At 53.8% G+C, this 18888-nt stretch overlaps 1 protein-coding gene across 4 annotated transcripts in view; it reads right to left on the reverse strand.

Moving 5' to 3' along the window:
• PPP1R12B (protein phosphatase 1 regulatory subunit 12B) overlaps window positions 1-18888 on the reverse strand; it is a 166040-nt gene that overhangs the window by 80782 nt on the left and 66370 nt on the right. For 2 of the 4 annotated variants that reach the window (XM_054395991.1, XM_054395990.1), the window contains exons 9-14: window positions 18560-18669; window positions 14599-14796; window positions 13566-13648; window positions 11204-11329; window positions 5836-6021; window positions 5165-5347 (exon numbers count right to left, since the gene is read on the reverse strand). In XM_054395991.1, coding sequence (XP_054251966.1) covers window positions 5165-5347; window positions 5836-6021; window positions 11204-11329; window positions 13566-13648; window positions 14599-14796; window positions 18560-18669 — 886 coding nt within the window. The remainder of the gene's footprint in view (window positions 1-5164; window positions 5348-5835; window positions 6022-11203; window positions 11330-13565; window positions 13649-14598; window positions 14797-18559; window positions 18670-18888) is intronic. The other 2 variants (XM_054395993.1, XM_054395992.1) reach the window with 1 other exon arrangement.

Consider the following 18888-nt stretch of genomic DNA (forward strand, 5'->3'; position numbering starts at 1 on the left):
GATGATCTCCAGAGGTCCCTTCCACTCCCTTGCACTCTGTGTTTCTGTGACTCTGGCTGATGGCAAGTGCCACCCCCTCGCTGGAACCTTCCTGAGGAACAGGAAGAACAAAGCCAATCACAAAACACAAGAGTATAAACCATGTAGATTGAGAGAAAAAGAAAAGGTAAAGGATAAATTCAAATCCCAATTCTCCCAAACCCAGGCCAGGTTTCAAATTCAGGAGTGTCCTTTCATCTGGTCACACAACACAGGACACAGAAGCTGTCAGGCACAGTTTGTCCTACCCCAGGTGACAGCTGCCCACCAGCTAGGGCTGCATGGTGGCCTTGCAACCTGTTCTGGGAACCAAAGCTTCCATATAATGGGAAAGGCTCAGAGATCCCAGACTGCCCACATCTTCCTTTCAGCACCAGCTGGCTCATGGCACAAGTCCCATTCCAGCCTGGCAAGCTGTCCTGCAGACCCCCTCTCCATGGCCAAGCATGCCAGATGCCTGTGACACAGGAACCCTCTGGAGAGGGGCTGCAGTGTGGGACTGCAGGAGGTGCACTGCCAGCAGAGCCAGAGAGGTGAGACCTCACCTGGAGTACTGTGTACAGCTCTGGAGTCCTCAATACAGGAAGGACATGGACCTGATGGAGAGGGTCCAGAGGAGGCCACGAAAATGCTCAGGGGGTTGGAGCAGCTCTGCTATGAGAACAGGCTGAGGGAGCTGGGGGTGCTCAGCCTGGAGAAGAGAAGGCTCCAAGGGGACCTGATAGCAACCTGTCAGTACCTGAAGGAGGCTACAGGAAGGATGGGGAGAGTCTGTTTGCAAAGGCCTGCAGGGACAGGACCAGGGGCAATGGCTTCAAACTGGAGCAGAGCAGATTTAGATTGGATGCTAGGAACAAGTTCTTTGCTGTGAGGGTGGTGGAACACTGGAAGAGTTTGCCCAGGGAGGTGGTTGAGGCTCCATCCCTGGAGATATTCAAGGTGAGGCTCAGTGAGGCCCTGGGCAGCCTGATCTAGTTGGGGATGTCCCTGCTGACTGCGGGGAGGTTGGACTGGATGAGCTTTGGAGGTCCCCTCCGGCCCGGACCGTTCTATGACCCTGTGACCAGAGCCCTGCACTGGAACTGCACAGAGGAGGTGGCAGCCGAAGCCTGCAGAGGAGCCCTGGGTGGCACTAGGGGGCGCTGTCAGCCCGACTGAAGGTGACAGCCCCGCAGGGGGCTGCATCCAACAGGACCCCCTGAATCCCCACCACCTGCTTGCACCAAGGGAAACCCAAAGGACATTTCTTTCACAGCAGATCAGGGTCTGTGTCCTGTCAGAGTCTGCAGGCACAGCACCTACCTGTGTGGCACCCTCAGCAGTGCCAGGCCTGCTCTGGGCTCAGCTGCAGACAGGCATCTGCAATTTCAGACAACTGCAAGAGGCTGCCCAGGGAGGTCCTGGAGCCCCCATCCCTGGAGGTGTTTAAGGGACACATGGATGTGGTGCTGAGGGATGTGGGTTAGAAGCAGTGGTGAGGTTGTGAGCCCTGGGTGAGTGCTTGGCCTTGGTGATCCCCAAGGTCTCTTCCAACCTCCACAGTTCTGTGGCCCTGTGATTGGCTCTGGCAGGACATCACCCTAGTGACCCAACAGCAGCACTCAGTGGTGCCTCCAGAATTCCCAGGAGAGAAAAAAGGAAAAACAACTGGCTGTGGGACATGGCAGTGCCAGCCTCTGGGCACCAGCACACTGCAGTGCTCAGGGATCCTGGGCAGGGGGAAGGTGCTGCTGGGCACACACAAACACACCTGGCAGCAGCTTGGCTGAAGGTCCACACCAGGGAGCAGTTCACCCCCGTCTGGACAGAGCATCTCACAGAATCCTAGAACGGCTCAGATGGGAAGGGACCTCAGAGATCATCTGCTCCAAGCCCCCTGCCTCTGGACTGCTTTCTCCCCTCTGCCTTGGCTTTCCTCCCCTCTGTAACCCCCCAGCCATGACTGACAGCATTTTGCAGCTCCTGCAGCCTTTTCTGCCCAGTTCAGCTCCCAACAAGCATCAGATCAAAAACACCACGGGGCCAGGCATGTTGGCCACCCAAGGATGGACAACAGCCCTCCAGAGCACTTTGCTGACCATTCCTCCCCAGAGCCAGCAGCCTCTGCTGCTTAACCTTTTAGCTTCATGCAGATAATTTAAGGCCACGAGTTAGGAGAAGTCCCTGTGCTCTAATATTAGCTGATAAGCTTTGTTTATGTTTCTGTTGCTAAGAGCAAGCTGAGCTTTGGAAACACTCAAGCAGCCCAAATGCTACTGCAACAGCTGCTGGGGGGGAGCCGAAATCCATCCACTGCTTCCCTGACAACTGTTTGCCATTTTCCCTTTTTGATTAGATTTTACTGGAATTGGTCTCCTTCCAAAACAAGCTTTTCCCACTTAGGTGACCCCCTCCTGTTTTCTCCAGGTCCATGCTTCCTGGCTCCCAGGTGCAGGCAGCTCCGTGCTGCCGGTGCTGGTGGAACTCAGGTTCACACAGAAGGTTTCCTCCACCCACAAGCACAATGTACCATTGCTGGGCTTTTTTTTTTTTCTCCTCTGTGTCGTTTCAAAGCTTCAATTAAAGGTGGGAGGAATCTTCTGGTGTTTCTCTTCCCATCCCCATAACTCACAGGAGATTTTTCTCTCATAAAAATGCAGGAGCCCTGAGCAGATCATCTCCATTATTTACAGGCACCCATCAGGGACTGAACGCTGGAGCAGTCACATTCATTGCTGCAGGGCGTCTGCAAGCACTGTGACAAAGTGCCTTGCCTGCAGACAGTGCCAAGGGTCTGGTGGGTTTTGTGGTGCCCACTTCTCCAGGGAAACATCTAAAGCTCCTGCAACTTGATTCTGGCCTTGCCAAAATGGAGATCCTGCTGTGAAAGGCTCTGAAGTGCGAAGCGGCAGCACAGGGCTGGCTCTTTCCTCTCCTGCTCAGTCTCACTCTGCACCAGGAGGATTTTTTGGCAGCTCAGCTCAATTCAATTGCAAATGGCCCTGAGCCAACTGACCCCTCACAAGATGAGGAGAAGCACACAGAGGCACTCCCAGCATTGAGCCTAAGTGTTCTGACAGACACAGCACTGCAGGAGCTGTTTCCAATCATCTCCCTGCGCACAGAGGTGATGGATGTGGCTCATCCACAGTGCCTGTGACGCTTCCAAGCACTCCCTGTGCTAGCTCTGAAAAAGATGAAACCAAGCCCAAAGAGCAGGAAAAGTCTGAAAGCTTTCCAAGGAGCACAGACCCCCTTCTCCCTGGGATCAGCTGCAGCTGAAGCAGGGAAGCTGCAGAGGGTGCCCTGGGAGAGGCCAGGCACTGGCTGTGGGTTATGCAGCACTGCTGAGCTCCACCACCTCCTTCTGCAAGTGGTGATCTCCATGATGGCTTTGCACATCCCTTGGCTTCAGGCCACTGAGAACAGCCCACAGGACTCTCTCTGCTCAGGAAGGTTTGTTTTGGGAGAAGTTCTTATTTTAGTTTGGAAGAATCCAATCACTGAGCATGCTCCAGGAGCTGGATGCCAGCTGGAAAGCCACCTCCCGAGCTGTGGCTCATGGCTGCTTTTTCCTGATCAGCATTTGCTGTCACCAGTGCCATCAGAAGTGACAGACTTTGCAACAGCTACCCTGCTTGCAGCAAGACATCATGGAGTGGCTTGGGTTGGAAGGGACCTTAAAGAACATAGAATCATAGAATTGTCAGGGTTGGAGGGGACCTCAAAGATCATCCAGTTCCAACCAGGATCATCTAGTTCCAAGTGATGTTGTTCCTGTTGGTGTGATCTGCACATGGCATCAGTTACCAGAAGTGGTTACACTGGCACAGGTTCCTTCAAAGCTACCTGTGCCAAGTGCTGCATTGTAGCCTGCTAGCACAGGATTCAGAGAGCCAGAGAATGGGTTGGGTTGGAAGGGACCTTCAGGATCATCCAGTTCCAACCCCCTGCCATGGGCAGGGACACCTCCCACCAGCCCAGCTTGCTCAAGGCCTCATCCAGCCTGGCCTTGAACACCTCCAGGGAGGGGACAGCCACAACCTCCCTGGGCAACCTGTTCCAGTGTCTCTCCACCCTCACAGTAAATAACTTCCTCCTAACATCCAATCTCTAGTTTCAAACTATTGCCCCTAAATATGGATCATTTGATCTTCTGTAGTTAAGAGCACAGGGTATAAAGTTCCTTTGCAAAGAGCAGCAGCTACACCAGGTTTGTACATCCCTGCTCTTAAAATAACATCCTATGGAAGGAGGAGTTTCCACCAGCTAGATCAAGCACAACCCAAAATGCTGCCACTGCTGAACAGCCTCAGTTGCACAGGGCAGACAATGGCTTTGAACTGGAAGAGGAGAGATTGAGACTGGAGATGAGGAAGAAATTGTTGAGAGTGAGGGTGGGGAGACACTGGCACAGGTTGCCCAGGGAGGCTGTGGCTGTCCCCTGCCTGCAGGTGTTCAAGGCCAGGCTGGATGAGGCCCTGGGCAAGCTGGGCTGGTGGGAGGTGTCCCTGCCCATGGCAGGGGGTTGGAACTGGATGAGCTTCAAGGTCCCTTCCATCCTAAAAATGTTCTACAGTTCTGTGACTTCTCCTTCTGTGCTAAGTCTCCCCTTAAGGTCAGCTGAATGCAATCCATGCTACTGGAGCACAGGCCATCTCCTCCTGCACCACACACCTACATGCTCCAGGAGGTTTATTTTCCCCCACTACCTGCACAGGGAATCTGGGGGACTGTGCAGCAAAGATGTCTCCTTGTGGGACACCAAAGTGAGGTGAGCAGAGTCAGAGGGGTGGCTTTCATCTGAATCTGTCTTGATCCAACACTGCTTTAGGATGGGATTGGTGTCACAGGACCTGCTGCGAGTGCCTACTGGGCTGTCTGGCCTCTACAGAGGCCTTAGGGACTGAGGGTAGTCACTAAGATGATCACTGAAGGAAGAGGCTGAGATGCTGAGAAGACAAGGAGCAAATGATGAAGCTAAAGAGAACCCAGAAGCCTCTGAGGGCAGGGTGCAAAAGCTCAAGAGGGAGCAGGGGCAGCAGCCTGCAAGTCTAGGTAGCAACTAAGAGACAGTTCTGGCACCCCCACCATCACCACCAGGTGAGAGCTGGTCACAGGAGGATGGACACAGCCCAGCACTGACCTTCGGCGCTCCCTGGCCTCCTCAGCTGGGTCCTTCCCTGGGCTGGCAGCGGCGCCGGCATTCGCCACACCGTTGGCAGAGCCCAGCCTGGCGCAGTTTGTGATTACACCCAGAGGGCTGCTAGCAGAGATGCCCTCTGGGGTTTTCTCTACAGCAGAATCAGTTTGTTGCCTGAAAGGGGCTCTGAAATAGAGAAGACATAACGGAAAGCAAAGCAGTGAACCCATCTGCTGAGCCAGGCCGAGGGAGCAGCCTCAGCTCGTTCTGCTCCTCCTAGACTCAGGCTCTCATAGAGAACAGCACCCATTAAAAGGACCTTTTGAGACCTTGTAGAAGGACTGGCAGGAGGAATTCATGGCCTTCACATCCTTTTTTTTGTAGCAGAAACCATTAGCAACTGTACCTGGTGAACACACAGAGGCAGTGAACTCCAAAAGCTTGCACCTGAGAGCAGCCTGAGCAACAGCCTGTGTGTGGCAGGTCCCCACTGCACCCAGGGAAGAAGCTACAGTGCCACAGGAGGCTGGCACCTGCCTGCTGGGCCACGTCCACTACTGCAGCTACATGTCCAACAGAACCTGCTGGGGACTTAGCACCAGCTCCCTTCCAATCCATCATCCACTGCAGAGCTCTGAGCTTCCAACCCCAGCGCTGCCGTCCGGCGCCGTTACCTGCAGTGCTGGCGGGAGGCTGCCGCAGTGCTCGCGCCGGGAGCTGTGGGGCAGGAAGAGACAGGTTGCCACGGGGTGCCCAGGGAGGTAGATGAGGCAATGGCAGTGGGTGAGGTAGCTAGAGATGTACTGCGACTGGCTGAAATGTAGGGACTGCTGAGGTCACTACTTCTACCAAATGAAGCACTGTAAAACAGCACAAAATGAGGTCCTTCAGAGCACGGCAAACACGCAACAGAACACAGCCCAGCTGGGCTCCAGGGGCTCAGCCAGGCCTGGGCAGGGAGCTCAGAGCCCACCAGAGCTGCTGGCGCTGGCTCATGCAGGCTGGCACTCTGCAGGACCCCTCTTAGCTAAGCCCAGCTGAGGTTCAGGGAGAGAACAAGGGTGTGGAGGTGAACTGGGGAAGATCAGGGAAAGGGGAAGCCCCAGCTGCAGGGGAAGCAGCACACAGAGCACCCTGGGTGCTGGGGAAAGCAGGGACAGGGAGCAGGCTGCTCAAAGCAGGGGAGGAGAGGGACGTGAGCAGGTCTGGCTGCATCCCTTCCCAAGGATGCCCAGGACTTCCAGCTTGAAGAACTTTGTTTTCAGTGGTTTAAAGCTTTTCCACAAGCTTAAAGCTTTCATGTTTGGAACGAACTCTGTGTTTCTGGAAAACAGCTGGAGTGAGGCTGTCCAAAGCCCCGCCAGGGATGAGCCAGGGAAAGCTGCTGTCTGCCAGTGTGAAACAAACCCCTGACAGCCACCATTCCTGGAAAGCTGCCGAAGTGCTCACACCCTGGAGAAGGGACAGGGCACAAGAAGGGCTGTCACAGGAGACGGCTTCTGCTTCTTTAGACACCCCACCTGAGTGGGAGAAGCTCCACACCTCTGAAAGCAGAGCTGATGAAAGCTGGCACCACCTCTGTGTGCCAGAGCCCCACACACAGGCTCCTCACTGCCTGCACAGAGCACACCACTGTGTACCCTGCCACACCTTTCCCAGCAACTGGTATTCCTGGTTGCTACTGGTCAGACTGGGCTGGCTGCAGGATCAAAGGCTGGGAAGGCTGCAAGGCTGCCTCTCATCTCCTGCATACTAATGATTCCCATGCCAGGGGACACAGAGGAAAGTGGTTGCACCAGGAATAAAAGCTGACCTAGAGGAAAAGCAGACAGGGATAGAGGGCTGCAGGTTTATGGGAAAGCCAGGGACACCAGAGCAGGGCTGGAAGTCAACACTAGAGCAAGAGTCAGAGAGAGCAGCCCGAGGCTGAAACAAAACTTGAAAGGGGCAGGACAACAGCCAAGGACAGGAGGAGGCAGAAGAAGGACCCAGTCCAGTTCGCTCAGGCACCCGACTTAGAAACCAGTTTTATGTGTCAAGGCCTCCAGCCAGCCCAGGACAAGCAACTGGTCCCTAGACAGCCAAAGGAGAGAACTGGACATCCTGGAGGGACTCCACAGGGAGGGACCTTACATTTAGGCTCTTCAGTTGATGGCTGCTTGCCATATCCAGGTCACAAAGGAACAAGCAAGTCACTGTCACCAGGTAGCAACCTCCACCAGACCCTAAACAAAGCTTCCCTTGGAAGTCAGCTCCTGCCTGGAGGACTGGGAGCAGGAAGCTGCTGGGGAGCAGGAAGCACTGTGGAGCAGGAAGTCTTCTTGGAAGCAAGTGCCTCCCTTCTTGTCTCTGCAGCAGAGGGAAAAGCCAAGCCCTGGAGATGGGCTAGAAGCAGGGCGAGAGCATGGAGCTAAGCTTGGCTGGTGTGGGAGCAAGCAGCTGTCAAGTTGTGGAAGTTACTGAGGAAATGAGGGAGTGGAGGTTGGCCCAGGGAAGGAACAAGAGGACCTGCAGGAGAAAAGGTGGTAGGAAACCTGGGGGGAGCAGGGTTGATGTGGCACCAACCTAGGAGAGCCCAAGGCAGACAGGCTAGGGCATGAGGAGTGGCTGCAAAAGAGAAGGAACTTGGTCAGGAAGGGAGGACACAGGAGAGTTAAGTATGACCTGACAAGGACTGCCCAGAAGGGAAAGGCAATGAGTGAAGAGGGGAGACAAGATGGAAGCAGCACCAGGTCCTGGGAGAGCAGAGGTGTGGGGAGCTGAGAGGGGAAGGAGGAAGAGGAAGGGAGTGTGGTGATGGCATTGTGCCCTGGGTCAGAGAAACGCAGTGCTGGGGCACCACACAGCCACGAGAAGGGCACCAAGGCACTGCCAGCTCTGCAGGGATTCACCTCCCCACCTGTCACCTTGCATGGGTGGCACTGCACAACCTGAGGAGGACTGTAAGGAAATGATTCAATTGTTGACATTTGACCTGAACAGGGCCAGAGAATTGCAAGAAGGGCAGCAGGAGAATCCTGTTAAATTAACAGCTGCAGTTGCATGACCTGGAGAAGGGAGGACCATGAAGCTATGCTGAAGGATTCTACATTAGCAATACAAAAGGCACTGCCACTGCTCTTGTTCTCATACATAACCTCTGTAAGAGAACCATCAGGGAGTGAGCAGTGAGATGGAAAACAACACTGCACACCACTAAACCAGGCAAGCAGAATTCAAACCCAGAGAAGCCTTCAAGCCTTAAACTGCTTCCACACATGCTGGCAAAAGGCTTTGCTCCAAACCCCTAACTGTTGATGATTTTTAACACCCTGCCACAGGCTACTGCAGAGCTCAAACCAGGATTTGCTTCTGGAAGGTGGCCCACAGTGGTGGCTGTTAAGAAGAGTGGTTTGGTATCGCTCCTGGCTCCTGAATTCATGATTGCTGGAAGCAAGGAGAGTGTGGGAAGTGGAAAAACTGCTCTTAGGTTATTCCAGCTTCTGTAATGTGTCCTTCAACCCAACTGCTGTCAGAGGCAGAGTCTGGACTGTGTGGACTGCTGGCCTGGCTTGCTGTGATGGTTTTTATGTGACTAAACCCAGTAAGAATAAATATGCAAATATGCAAATGAGGGAGAACCAGCATGAGAAGTGAATTCAGTCTGTGTGGGATCCCTTCCTGCACACATCGCTCACGGCTGGCGGCCAAGGAAGCTGCTGAGCAAATTCCCTCTGCTGTGCCAGATCTCCTCCAAATCCTTCAAGACAGAGGCAGGGTGAGCTGGCTGCTTGAGGGCCAGCATGCACTGACATGGAGAACAGGCTGGCAGAGCTGGGCTCTGCCAATTTGGGGGCTAATGGTACAGGCAGAAAGAAACCAGATTGAAGCAGTCACTGGCAGGACAGGCAGAGCTTTAGCATCTGCCTCAACTCAGGCTGAAGAACCCCTGCAGCATCACTGCAGGTTTTCCTCTTAGAGGAAAAGCCATTTTCAGCAGCTTAAGAAGATCTGTTGCTGCTGCTGAGGCCTTTTTTTGAAGGGCCTCATGGAGATGAAGCACAATGCAGAGGGCCAGAAGGGATCCTCTCAGCCACACCCAAGCTCGTCATGGTCAATTCTGCTCTCTAAATGAGATTTATCTACTGGAATTGTGCTCAGTTTTGTTAATACCTGGAAATGAGGAAGAGCTTAGCCTCATCCAGACTCCCTTCTTCACCTTAAAGGCTGATGCACAAGGCTGGAGAAATCAGAGGCTCAGTATGATTATATTTAATTTCTCTGTGTTCTCCTATGGAAAGCCACATGGGGCAGAGGTCAGACCCATCCTGATTTTACTGTTTGTACACAAAATCCAAACCCACTGAGCTCTTTGAAAAAGCCCACTCCATTCCTGGCCTAGAGCTACTCTCTGTGACTGCCTGTGAAGCAATTCTCCTGTGAAAGGCCAGAATTCAGCCTCTGTGACAAGAGATGGGCACCAGCAAAGTCCCAGAGCCAGCCCAAACCTTCAGCAGGCTCTGTACAGTAAGTGTGTGGATGCCAAACTTCAGGGACAGCCTTCTGAGTGCCTGACCTGGCCCAGGAACAGGAGGGCAGTGCCAGCTGCAAGAGGCAGAATTTTTCCAGTGTAATCAGCTGCAGGTTGTTGGAGAGCCTTGGGAGAGCTAAGCTCTGGAGGCTGTCATCATATCCCAGGATAGCAGTGACGTCACTGCCATGGATCAGCAGATGGGGGCAAGTCTGCTGCTTGGAGGGGCTGCTTCACCTTTTGTGGCAACAGGTCTGGTTGTGCTTAGCACCTGGGCAGGCATCCTCCAGCACAACCTACCTGCACCAGCACAGGGGCACAAGAAATCTGCCTCTTCCCACAGCTCCCAGGGAATTGTTCCATCTTCAGCAGAGTTACTTGGTTCAAGGTCTAGAATTTGGTGTAACACTCTAAAAGCTTGAAATGTCTCTTCCTTAAGCACAGATCAAATGGCTTTGCAGCTGACAGGTTTCTACAGGCTGCTTTGATGGCTTCCAGTATGAACCAAAACACAGGGGAGGGGCATGGCACTGCCCTGGCACCATAGAGTTATCTCCTCCTCCTCTCAAACTCAGCAGTGCACTCACCCTGGCACTGCCCTGGCACATAAAGCTGATCTCCTCCTCCTCTCAAACTCAGCAGTGCACTCACCCTGGCACTGACCTGGCACACAGAGCTGATCTCCTCCTCCTCTCAAACTCAGCAATGCACTCAGCCTGGCACAGCCCTGGCACACAGAGTTGATCTCCTCCTCCTCTCAAACTCAGCAATGGATTCAGCCTGGCACTGACCTGGCACACAGAGCTGATCTCCTCCTCCTCCCAAACTCAGCAGAGGGCTCCCCCTGACAGAGGGGCACTCACTCCCCTCATTCAGACAGCCATTAGCTGGTACTGAAGGTCACTGAGGCTCTGCCTTCCACAGGGCAGAAGCCACCAGCACTAAGGGAGCTGTGCAGGATTATGATGCTGCCTTGGCTACTTTACCAACAATCAGCCTCTGCAATTTCACCTGCACTGGGCAGAAGTGGCTTCCTCCCAGGAAAATGGCTGGAGTCAGTCTTCCTCCTTAGCTGTAAGTCATGCACAGGCCCCTGCCACTTTGCTGATAATGATGCCACAAACATGGACTAGTATCAACCCAAATCAGAGCTAAGCTACAACTTACCTGCCAGCAGCTATTGGAACAATGCCTTCAGGCTGTAATGCCCTGATTCTCTTGTTCTGAGCTGCTTTGGGTTGATTATCTAACCACAGAGCCAGCAGAAATCTGGGCACAGCCTTGGCACTCGTGAAGGAGAGGGGATTTCCTTCCAGCTGAACAATTCCCACTCCAGCACAACCTTCACAAGCACTCTTCAGCACGCCAAGAGGCAGCAAACATTCACTTTGGTTTCCTGCTCTCAGCAGAAGAGGGTTCCAAGGCCAGCTCCACCCATGCAGGAAGCAGCAAGCAGGAGGCTGAAGTTTGGGAGGGATGTTAAGAGCAGGAGGACTGCCTGGGAGCCTGGGGAAGGCAGACCTGGGACATACCTTTTCAGGTAGGTCGAGACATAGGTGGTGGGAGCCCCAGAGTGAGGAGGGTCCTGTGCCTTGGGCTCGTCCCTCCAGGGTGGCCGCGTGTAGGAGCCGCTGCGCACCAGGTTCACAGCAGATTCTCTGGGGCAGGAGAGAGCAGAGAAAGGTTTGTTCAGCACCACAGAAGGTTGGGAGAGGCCCTAAAGATCACCCAGTTCCAACCCCTCACCATGGGAAGGGACACCTGGGAGTCTGCTTATGGCTGTTTCAGGGTTCCACAAGACAAATCCTGCCCCTGCATCACTGTTCACAGGTGACAAATCCCCAGACAACTCTGCTGGCCTCTGCTGTTGCCTGCTGCACTCCTTACCAGTCACCAGATGATGCAACCATAGAACCAGAGAATGGTTTGGGATGGAAGGGACCTTAAAGCTCATCCAGCTCCAACCCCCTGCCATGGGTAGGGACACCTCCCACCAGCACAGCTTGCTCAAGGCCTCATCCAGCCTGGCCTTGAACACCTCCTGGCAGGAGGCAGCCACAGCCTCCCTGGGCAACCTGTGCCAGTCTCTCCCCACCCTCACTCTGAAGTCATCTCCAGTCTCAATCTCCCCTCTCCCAGCTCAAAGCCACTGTCCCTCAACCTGGCACTCCCAGCCCTTGGCCAAAGTCCCTCCCCAGCTCTCCTGGAGCCCTTTCAGCTACTGGAAGGCTGCTCTGAGGTCTCCCTGGAGCCTTCTCTTCTCCAGGCTGAATAGCCCCAACTCTCCCAGCCTGTCCCCATAGCAGAGGTTCTCCAGCCCTTTGATTGCCTTCATGGCCTCCTCTGGGCCCCCTCCAGCAGTTCCATGTCCTCCTCGTGCTAGGGGCCCCAGATATTCTCTCTGCCATCCTTTATCAAGCCACATGGTAGAAGTGCACAGACAGGAGAAGTTTTTCTCCTATGGAGTATCCATGCAGGGTCAGCAAAACAAACTCAGCATGGCAAATCCTTGGCTGTGCTCAGCAGCATAAACCCATAAACAAAATCTCTGCCAACAGCTATAACTACTGGAGAAGTTCTCAGTGCATTACCAGCAGCCAATTTATCATCATTACCTGACACTGGGGCTCCTTTCCCCAGCACACACTGCTCTATGTCCTGTTCCTCTCCTGCCCTGGCCAGGACCTGGTGTTGGAACAGGCCCCACAGCACTGGCTGGGCAGCCTGCAGTGATTTTTCACTGCTGCATTGGCCTGCCCATGCTGCTGCCCTGTCAGACATCTCTGGGCTCTGCCAGGTGAAGCTCAGCTGTTCTGAGAGGAAAGAATAGTAGGAAAAATCTGTCCTGCCCAGTAGGCCTGGGCACCATCTGCTCGTGCAGGCCAGGTCCTCACTGCCTCCTTCCCCAAGCAAAGGACAGGCAGCAGCAGGCAGCTGGATGTGCTCCTCAGGACCAGGCAGTGCCAGAAGTGCTTGAGCTTAGCAGCAGCCACAAACTGTCTGCTGAACTCCAAGGCCCAGGGACTGCCTGAGATGAAGGAAGAACCAGCAGGGAGAAAGATCAGCAAAGAACCTCAAACTGTGCTGAAATTCTCCCAGGGTGGTCATCTGCCTTGGCTTGCCCAGCTCACAATCACTCCTCTGTAGCTGCCTAGCTAGCTAGGTGGAGAAACCAGGCTGGTGCCCTGCTGCCCTCCATGAAAAGCAAGTCAGCAGAGCTGAGAGAGCAGAGACAGCTCTCAGCACTGTGAGATCCCCTGGGCTTGAGACTGCTGCGGAAATTGGAGGCATGAACACAGAATCCCAGAACGGCTCAGGTTGGAAGGGACCTCAGAGAACATCTGCTCCAACCCCCTGCCATGGGCAGGGACACCTCCCACCAGCCCAGCTTGCTCAAGGCCTCATCCAGCCTGGCCTTGAACTCCTCCAGAGATGAGGCATCCACAGCCTCCCTGGACAACCTGTGCCAGAGTCTCACCAGCCTCACACTGAAGAACTTCTTCCTCAGCTCCACTCTAACCCTGCTCTGCCTCAGTTCCAAACCATTCCCCCTTGGCCTGTCTCCAGACACCCTCAGCAAAAGTCTCTCTGCAGCCTTCCTGCAGGATCCCTTCAGGTCCTGGCAGACAGCTCTAAAGTCCCCCTGGATCCTTCTCTTCTCTAGGCTGAACAGCTCCAACTCTCTCAGTCTGTCCCCATAGGGGGAAGTTCTCCAGCCCTTGGATAATCTTTATGGCTCCTCTGGAGTCACTCTAGTAGCTCTGTGTCCTTCTGATGCTGGAGACACCAGACCTGGACTCAGTATTGGAGGTGAGGTCTCAGCAGAGCAGATAAAACCAGAAGAAAGGCATTGCAGGGGGGCTGTGGGCAGGGCAGAAGCTGAGTCACTCTCACCTGTTTTCTTTCTCTTCTATATCACTTGTGCTGCTCAATCTTCTGGGGGCTATGGTGGCAAGGTAGCTCTTGTTGTCTTTATCCTGCTGAAGCAAAAGAAGTTCTTCAGCTGCACATCTGTTACATCTCCAGGATGTTCTGGTAGCCTACTCCACAGTGAGCAGGAAATAGAATCATAGAATTGTCAGGGTTGGAAGGGGCCTCAAGGCTCATCCAGTTCCAATGCCCCTGAAATGGGCAGGGAACCTCACACTACATCAGGTTGCTCACAGCCACATCCAGCCTGGCCTTAAAAACCCTCAGGGATGAGGCTCCCACCACCTCCCTGGGCAACCTGTGCCAGTCTCTCACCACCCTTATTATGAAGAACTGAATCTACCCATTTAGGGTAGAATTAGGTCAAAGGGGCACCAAACTCCAGTTCTCCAAGAACAACTGATAGGAGAGGAATCATTTTCAAAAGAAAGAGGAAGTTTGGTATGGGTATAAAATCCAGCAGTAACTCCAAACCAAAGGGAAAGGATCTCAGACCTGTGAGGTAAAGTCTGCTCAACCAGAACCATAGAAGCATGGAATGGTTTAGGTTGGAAGGGACCTTCAAGATCATCCAGTGCCAACCCCCTGCCATGGGCAGGGACACCTCCCACCAGCCCAGCTTGCTCAAGGCCTCATCCAGCCTGGCCCTGAACACCTCCAGGCAGGGGACAGCCACAGCCTCCCTGGGCAACCTGTGCCAGTCTCTCCCCACCCTTACTCTCAACAATTTCTTCCTCCTCTCCACTCTCACTCTCCCCTCTCCCAGCTCAAAGCCATTGTCCCTTGTCCTGGTACTCCCAGCCCTTGTCCCAAGTCCCTCCCCAGCTCTCCTGGAGCCCTTTCAGGTCCTGCAAAGCTGCTCTGAGGTCTCCCTGGAGCCTTCTCTTCTCCAGGCTGAACAGCCCCAACTCTCCTAGCCCTCTGATCATCTTTGTGGTCTCCTCTGGACCCCCTCCTGCAGGCAGCCTGCTCTGAAGCCTGCCTGCTGTCACCAGACCTTCTCTTTGTTGTCGAGGAGCACAGAGATCCGAGGGCTGGAGGAGGAGCGGTAGATGGAGGAGGTCTTCTCCCTCTGTGCCTCTCGGGTGGCAGCCACCTCGCTCAGCATGTTGTGGCTGCCGGTCTTGCGCAGCCCCAGCCGCCAGGAGGAAGGGGACTCATCCTTCTGCTCCTCTGCCTTGCTGAGCCAGCTGAACTGGAGAGGAGAAAAAGGCACATCAGGGAGAGGTGAGAGCACTGCCAGGCACAACCTAAGCTCTGCAGTGTTCCAGCAAGCCCCAGGTGTCGCTGGCTGCCCTTGGTAAGGTAAACCAGAGTGAGTCTGGGCTCCTGCTGAGCTTTACCAGCTCAAGGTGACCTCACAGGGATGCTGTAGTGCCCTCATCCCCAAGGACAGAGGATGAAAGGGACCTGATGCATTGTGCAGCTCCCATTGCCCATACAATGCCCTCCCCTCCAGCTTTGCAGACAGAGGACAAGCAACAAAGAAGCTTTTCTCAGCAGCCACTGAGGAAGGGGCAGTCAGTGGGTACAGGCTGACAACCAAAGAGATAATCAACTCTTCTGGGACTGGCTGCAAAGAAAACTCTCACACAAATCAAACTGGAGGCAGTCCAGGAGAAGCCATTGTGAGGGAGCTGGAGCTCACAACACCTTAGAGAGACTGAGAGAGCCTGGCTTGCTCAGCATGGAAAAGAGAAGGCACAGAAGGGATTTAACTGCTCTCCTCCTGGGCAGTTGGGTTTGCAGAGGATGTGGAGCCAGGCTGCTTCTCAACAGTTTGTGGTGAAAGGAGGAGGAACAATGACATGAAGAAAAAATCCCTGCTGGTGGGAGTGCTGCTGCAGTGGGGCAGGGAGCAAGAGAGCAGAGCAGCTCCATCCTCAGAGACTGTCTGAAACTCAGCTGAGCTCAGGTGGTTCAAAGCAGCAGGGCACTGGCTTGAAGTTGGTCCTGATTTGAGCAAGAGGTTAGACTCCAGGCCTGCAGAGCCCTGTTCCAGCTTAAACCTTCAACTGCCTGCTCCAGTGCAGAACGGAGCCCAAAGCTCTTTGTCCCATGACAAGCATGGTGTCAGTCCTCAAACACACAACTGCTCCAGTTCTAGGTACCAAGTCTTACAAGAGATGCCTACAGCCACAGGAGTGGAGCCTGGGCTCTGCAAGGGACACTTCTGCAGACAGAGACCCAACAGCGAGGTGTAAAGCAAAGCAAACATGAAGAGGCAAAGAAGAGAACCCAAACCACAGCATCACCACACCTCTGTGTTACTGCAGGGTGCAAGCACACAGCTGGGCTCCACAGCTCCAAAGCAGAGTGGAAGAGGAAGAAGATTCAGAGAAAGGCCACAAGAATGAGGAGAGCAAGAGAACTTTTGTGTGAGGAGCTTTTCAGTGTATCAGAGTTCCCAGGCTGAGACAGGATCATGGCACACAAAAACCCCTCAGGGGCACACAGGATGGGGAATGAGGATTCCCTGGTCCTTCCCATAAAGGAACTAGGGGCAGCAAACAAAACCAGCCTGGGCCAGGCTCAAGGAAAGAGGAGCAGGAAGCTGTGTGTGATTTGCAAGCTGGAGAAGCCTTTGCCCCTGGACATTCCAGGATTCCAAACATTATGGGCACTCAAAATGTGATTGCTTCAATTCCCAGGGGAAAAGTCCAACAGGGGCTACTGAATACAAAACCACCACAGGTTCAGCAGGTCCCTGAATTGCAAACTGCTAGAAGACAGGAGAGAAGTCCAGCCAGATTCTGTCTTCTGTCTTTGGATGGTCACTGCCAAGGGCAGGAGACTGGGCTAGACAAGGCTACTATGAGCATGGTTGGATTATTGGATCAGGTATCAGGAAGAATTTCTTTGCTGCAAGAGTAGTCAGGGAGTGGAAGAGGCTGCCCAGGGAGGTGGTGGAGTCCCCATCCCTGGAGGTGTGCAAGAAATGAGCAGATGTGGCACTCTGGGCCATGGTCTAGGGGTGATGCAGGTGTTGGGTAGGACTGGATGATCTCAGAGAGCTTTTCCAACCTCAATGATTCTGTGATTCTTGTCCCACATTCTCCAGAACACAGAACATCTGACATTATATGGAATAAATGAAGCTGCTGGGGAGCTCTGTCCACAAACTCACTGCCTCAAGGCTGCAAAGATAAACTCAGCACTGCAGTTTTTGAGCAATGGTCCTTAGCTAAGGGCCCTTCAGTGCAGATGCAGAGCTGAGCTGTACTCCCCTCCCTCCAGCACTTCCAGTCTGCTGAGTTACACAGCTCCCCTGGACACTTTCCTCAGAGAAACCTCAAGCCCACAGTAAAAGTGGTTTGCCCAGGGAGGTGGTGGAAGCCTCATCCCTGGAGGTTTTTAAGGCCAGGCTGGATGTGGCTGTGAGCAACTTGATCCAGTGTGAAGTGCCCCTGGCCATGGCAGGGGGGTTGGAACTGGATGATCCTTGAAAACCCTGATCCAAGCCTGACAACTCTGTGATTCTATGACAAGCTTCTTTCACTGGGAGGGTGTCAGAGCCCTGGAACAGGCTGCCTGGAGAGGCTGCAGTCTCCTTCTCTGAAGACATTCCAAACCCACCTGGATGTGCTCCTGTGTGACCTGCCCTGGCTGACCCTGCTCTGGCAGGATGATCTCCAGGGGTCCCTTCCAACTCCTAACATTCTGTGATGCTGCAATTCCTGAGCATGGGAGCAGCACATGGCAGTAACTCTGCATGTGGAGAGCACCACAAGTCCTCTCACATTTTCCCTTTTAAAGCCCAGCCTGACAAAGAACTACAGGAGAATCAGACAGGGAAGAGAAGACAAAGCAGCTGATCTTTGCCTGAGGTCGAGTGCTTGGCACAGGGGCTCACTTCTACACCTTTCTTCTGGGTTAAACAGCTCACATGAGTGAGAATAAAGCTCTGCAGCTGGGAAAAGGTTAATTGAAGTTTTCCCACTTCCCAGGATCCTTCTACCTTTAATACTTGCCCTGCTAAGTCAGCCTGAGTTGAAGAAAGCCCAGAGGAGCTCTAGCTCCTTTGATCTGGATGAGAAGTGAGACTTAGTAGCACGTTAAAAATAACAAAAATGTGACTAAGCAAGAACTGTTCCCTCTAACATGTACCCAGAGCTTCAGCCTTGGCAAGGTGCCTGTTCCTCAGTGTGTTCTGGGGGCAAAAAGAAGCCAGAAGCTAAGCTGCCAGTCCTCAGCAGAACATGGAGTCTCCTGGTGCCACCTAGCTGAGTGACATGAGAGCTGGAGAGAGAACCCAGATAAGATTTCAGTAACTCACTTCACCTTCAGGAAGCTTCCATAGCTCAGCTGTCCAGTGAGATGCCAACTCTATCCTCTCTGCTCTCTGGGCTGTAATGCCACCATGCCACTGCATCAACTGAGTGGCAAGTCAGAGGGCACCTGGGAGGAAGGTGCCAGATTCTCTGCTGATGATCAGCAGGGCCCAGCCCTGGTAAAAGATCTCCTGTGGGTAGGAGGTTGGCATCAGCCACCCCAGAACCAACAGGGAGACAAAGCAGCTGTGGTGGGCAGGGTTGTGAATGGGCAATTTGCTTTGGAGGGTAAGAGGTCCAAGAGGAAGCTTATCATGACCCTCCTCTGTAGCAGTCCTGCTCTGCAGTCAACACAGCACCTCTGCCACGCTCTCCCAAACCTGAGTCTTGCAACTCCTCTGAAAACAGCTTTCAGAGCTTCCATTTTTCACCATTTGAGCTCTTAACCACTGGAATAAACTCCCAGGGGAGGTGCTGGATTCCCCTACATGAGACAGTTCCCAGGCCCAGCGTGGCAGGGTGCTGGGCCAGCTCATTTCAACTCTATTCTTACCCTGAAAGGTTGGACTGGATGGTCCTTGAGGTCCCTTCCAACCTGGTATTGTATGAATCTATGAATCCATTTCCCAGCACAACCTCCTGCTCCCCAGCACCGCTGCAGCCCCCCCTGGTTGCACATTCACTTACTCTTCTGGCAGATGCAGTGAAGGAGTTGGGCTCAGGTGCTGGTATTTGCTCAGTGATGCTAGGCCTGGTTTCATGGCTGGAGTGGTTGTCAAAGGTCTCTTCCTTCCTTTCTACAATTTTAAAGAGGAGAAAGCAAACGTTTCAGTGTGGCACACCCAGCACTGACCCCACGCTCGCCGCTGCTGCCACCTCAGCAGGGCTCACACCACCAATATGCCACCAGGGCCACCCAGGGCTTTCTGCAAGGAGGCTTCCCACTGGCCAAACAACATGATGGCTACCAGGCAAAGCTTTGGAGCTTCACCCCCCAAGGACAAGCAAGGATCTCT

This window comes from Indicator indicator, chromosome 35, assembly GCF_027791375.1.
Source record: "Indicator indicator isolate 239-I01 chromosome 35, UM_Iind_1.1, whole genome shotgun sequence".
NCBI lineage: Eukaryota > Metazoa > Chordata > Aves > Piciformes > Indicatoridae > Indicator > Indicator indicator.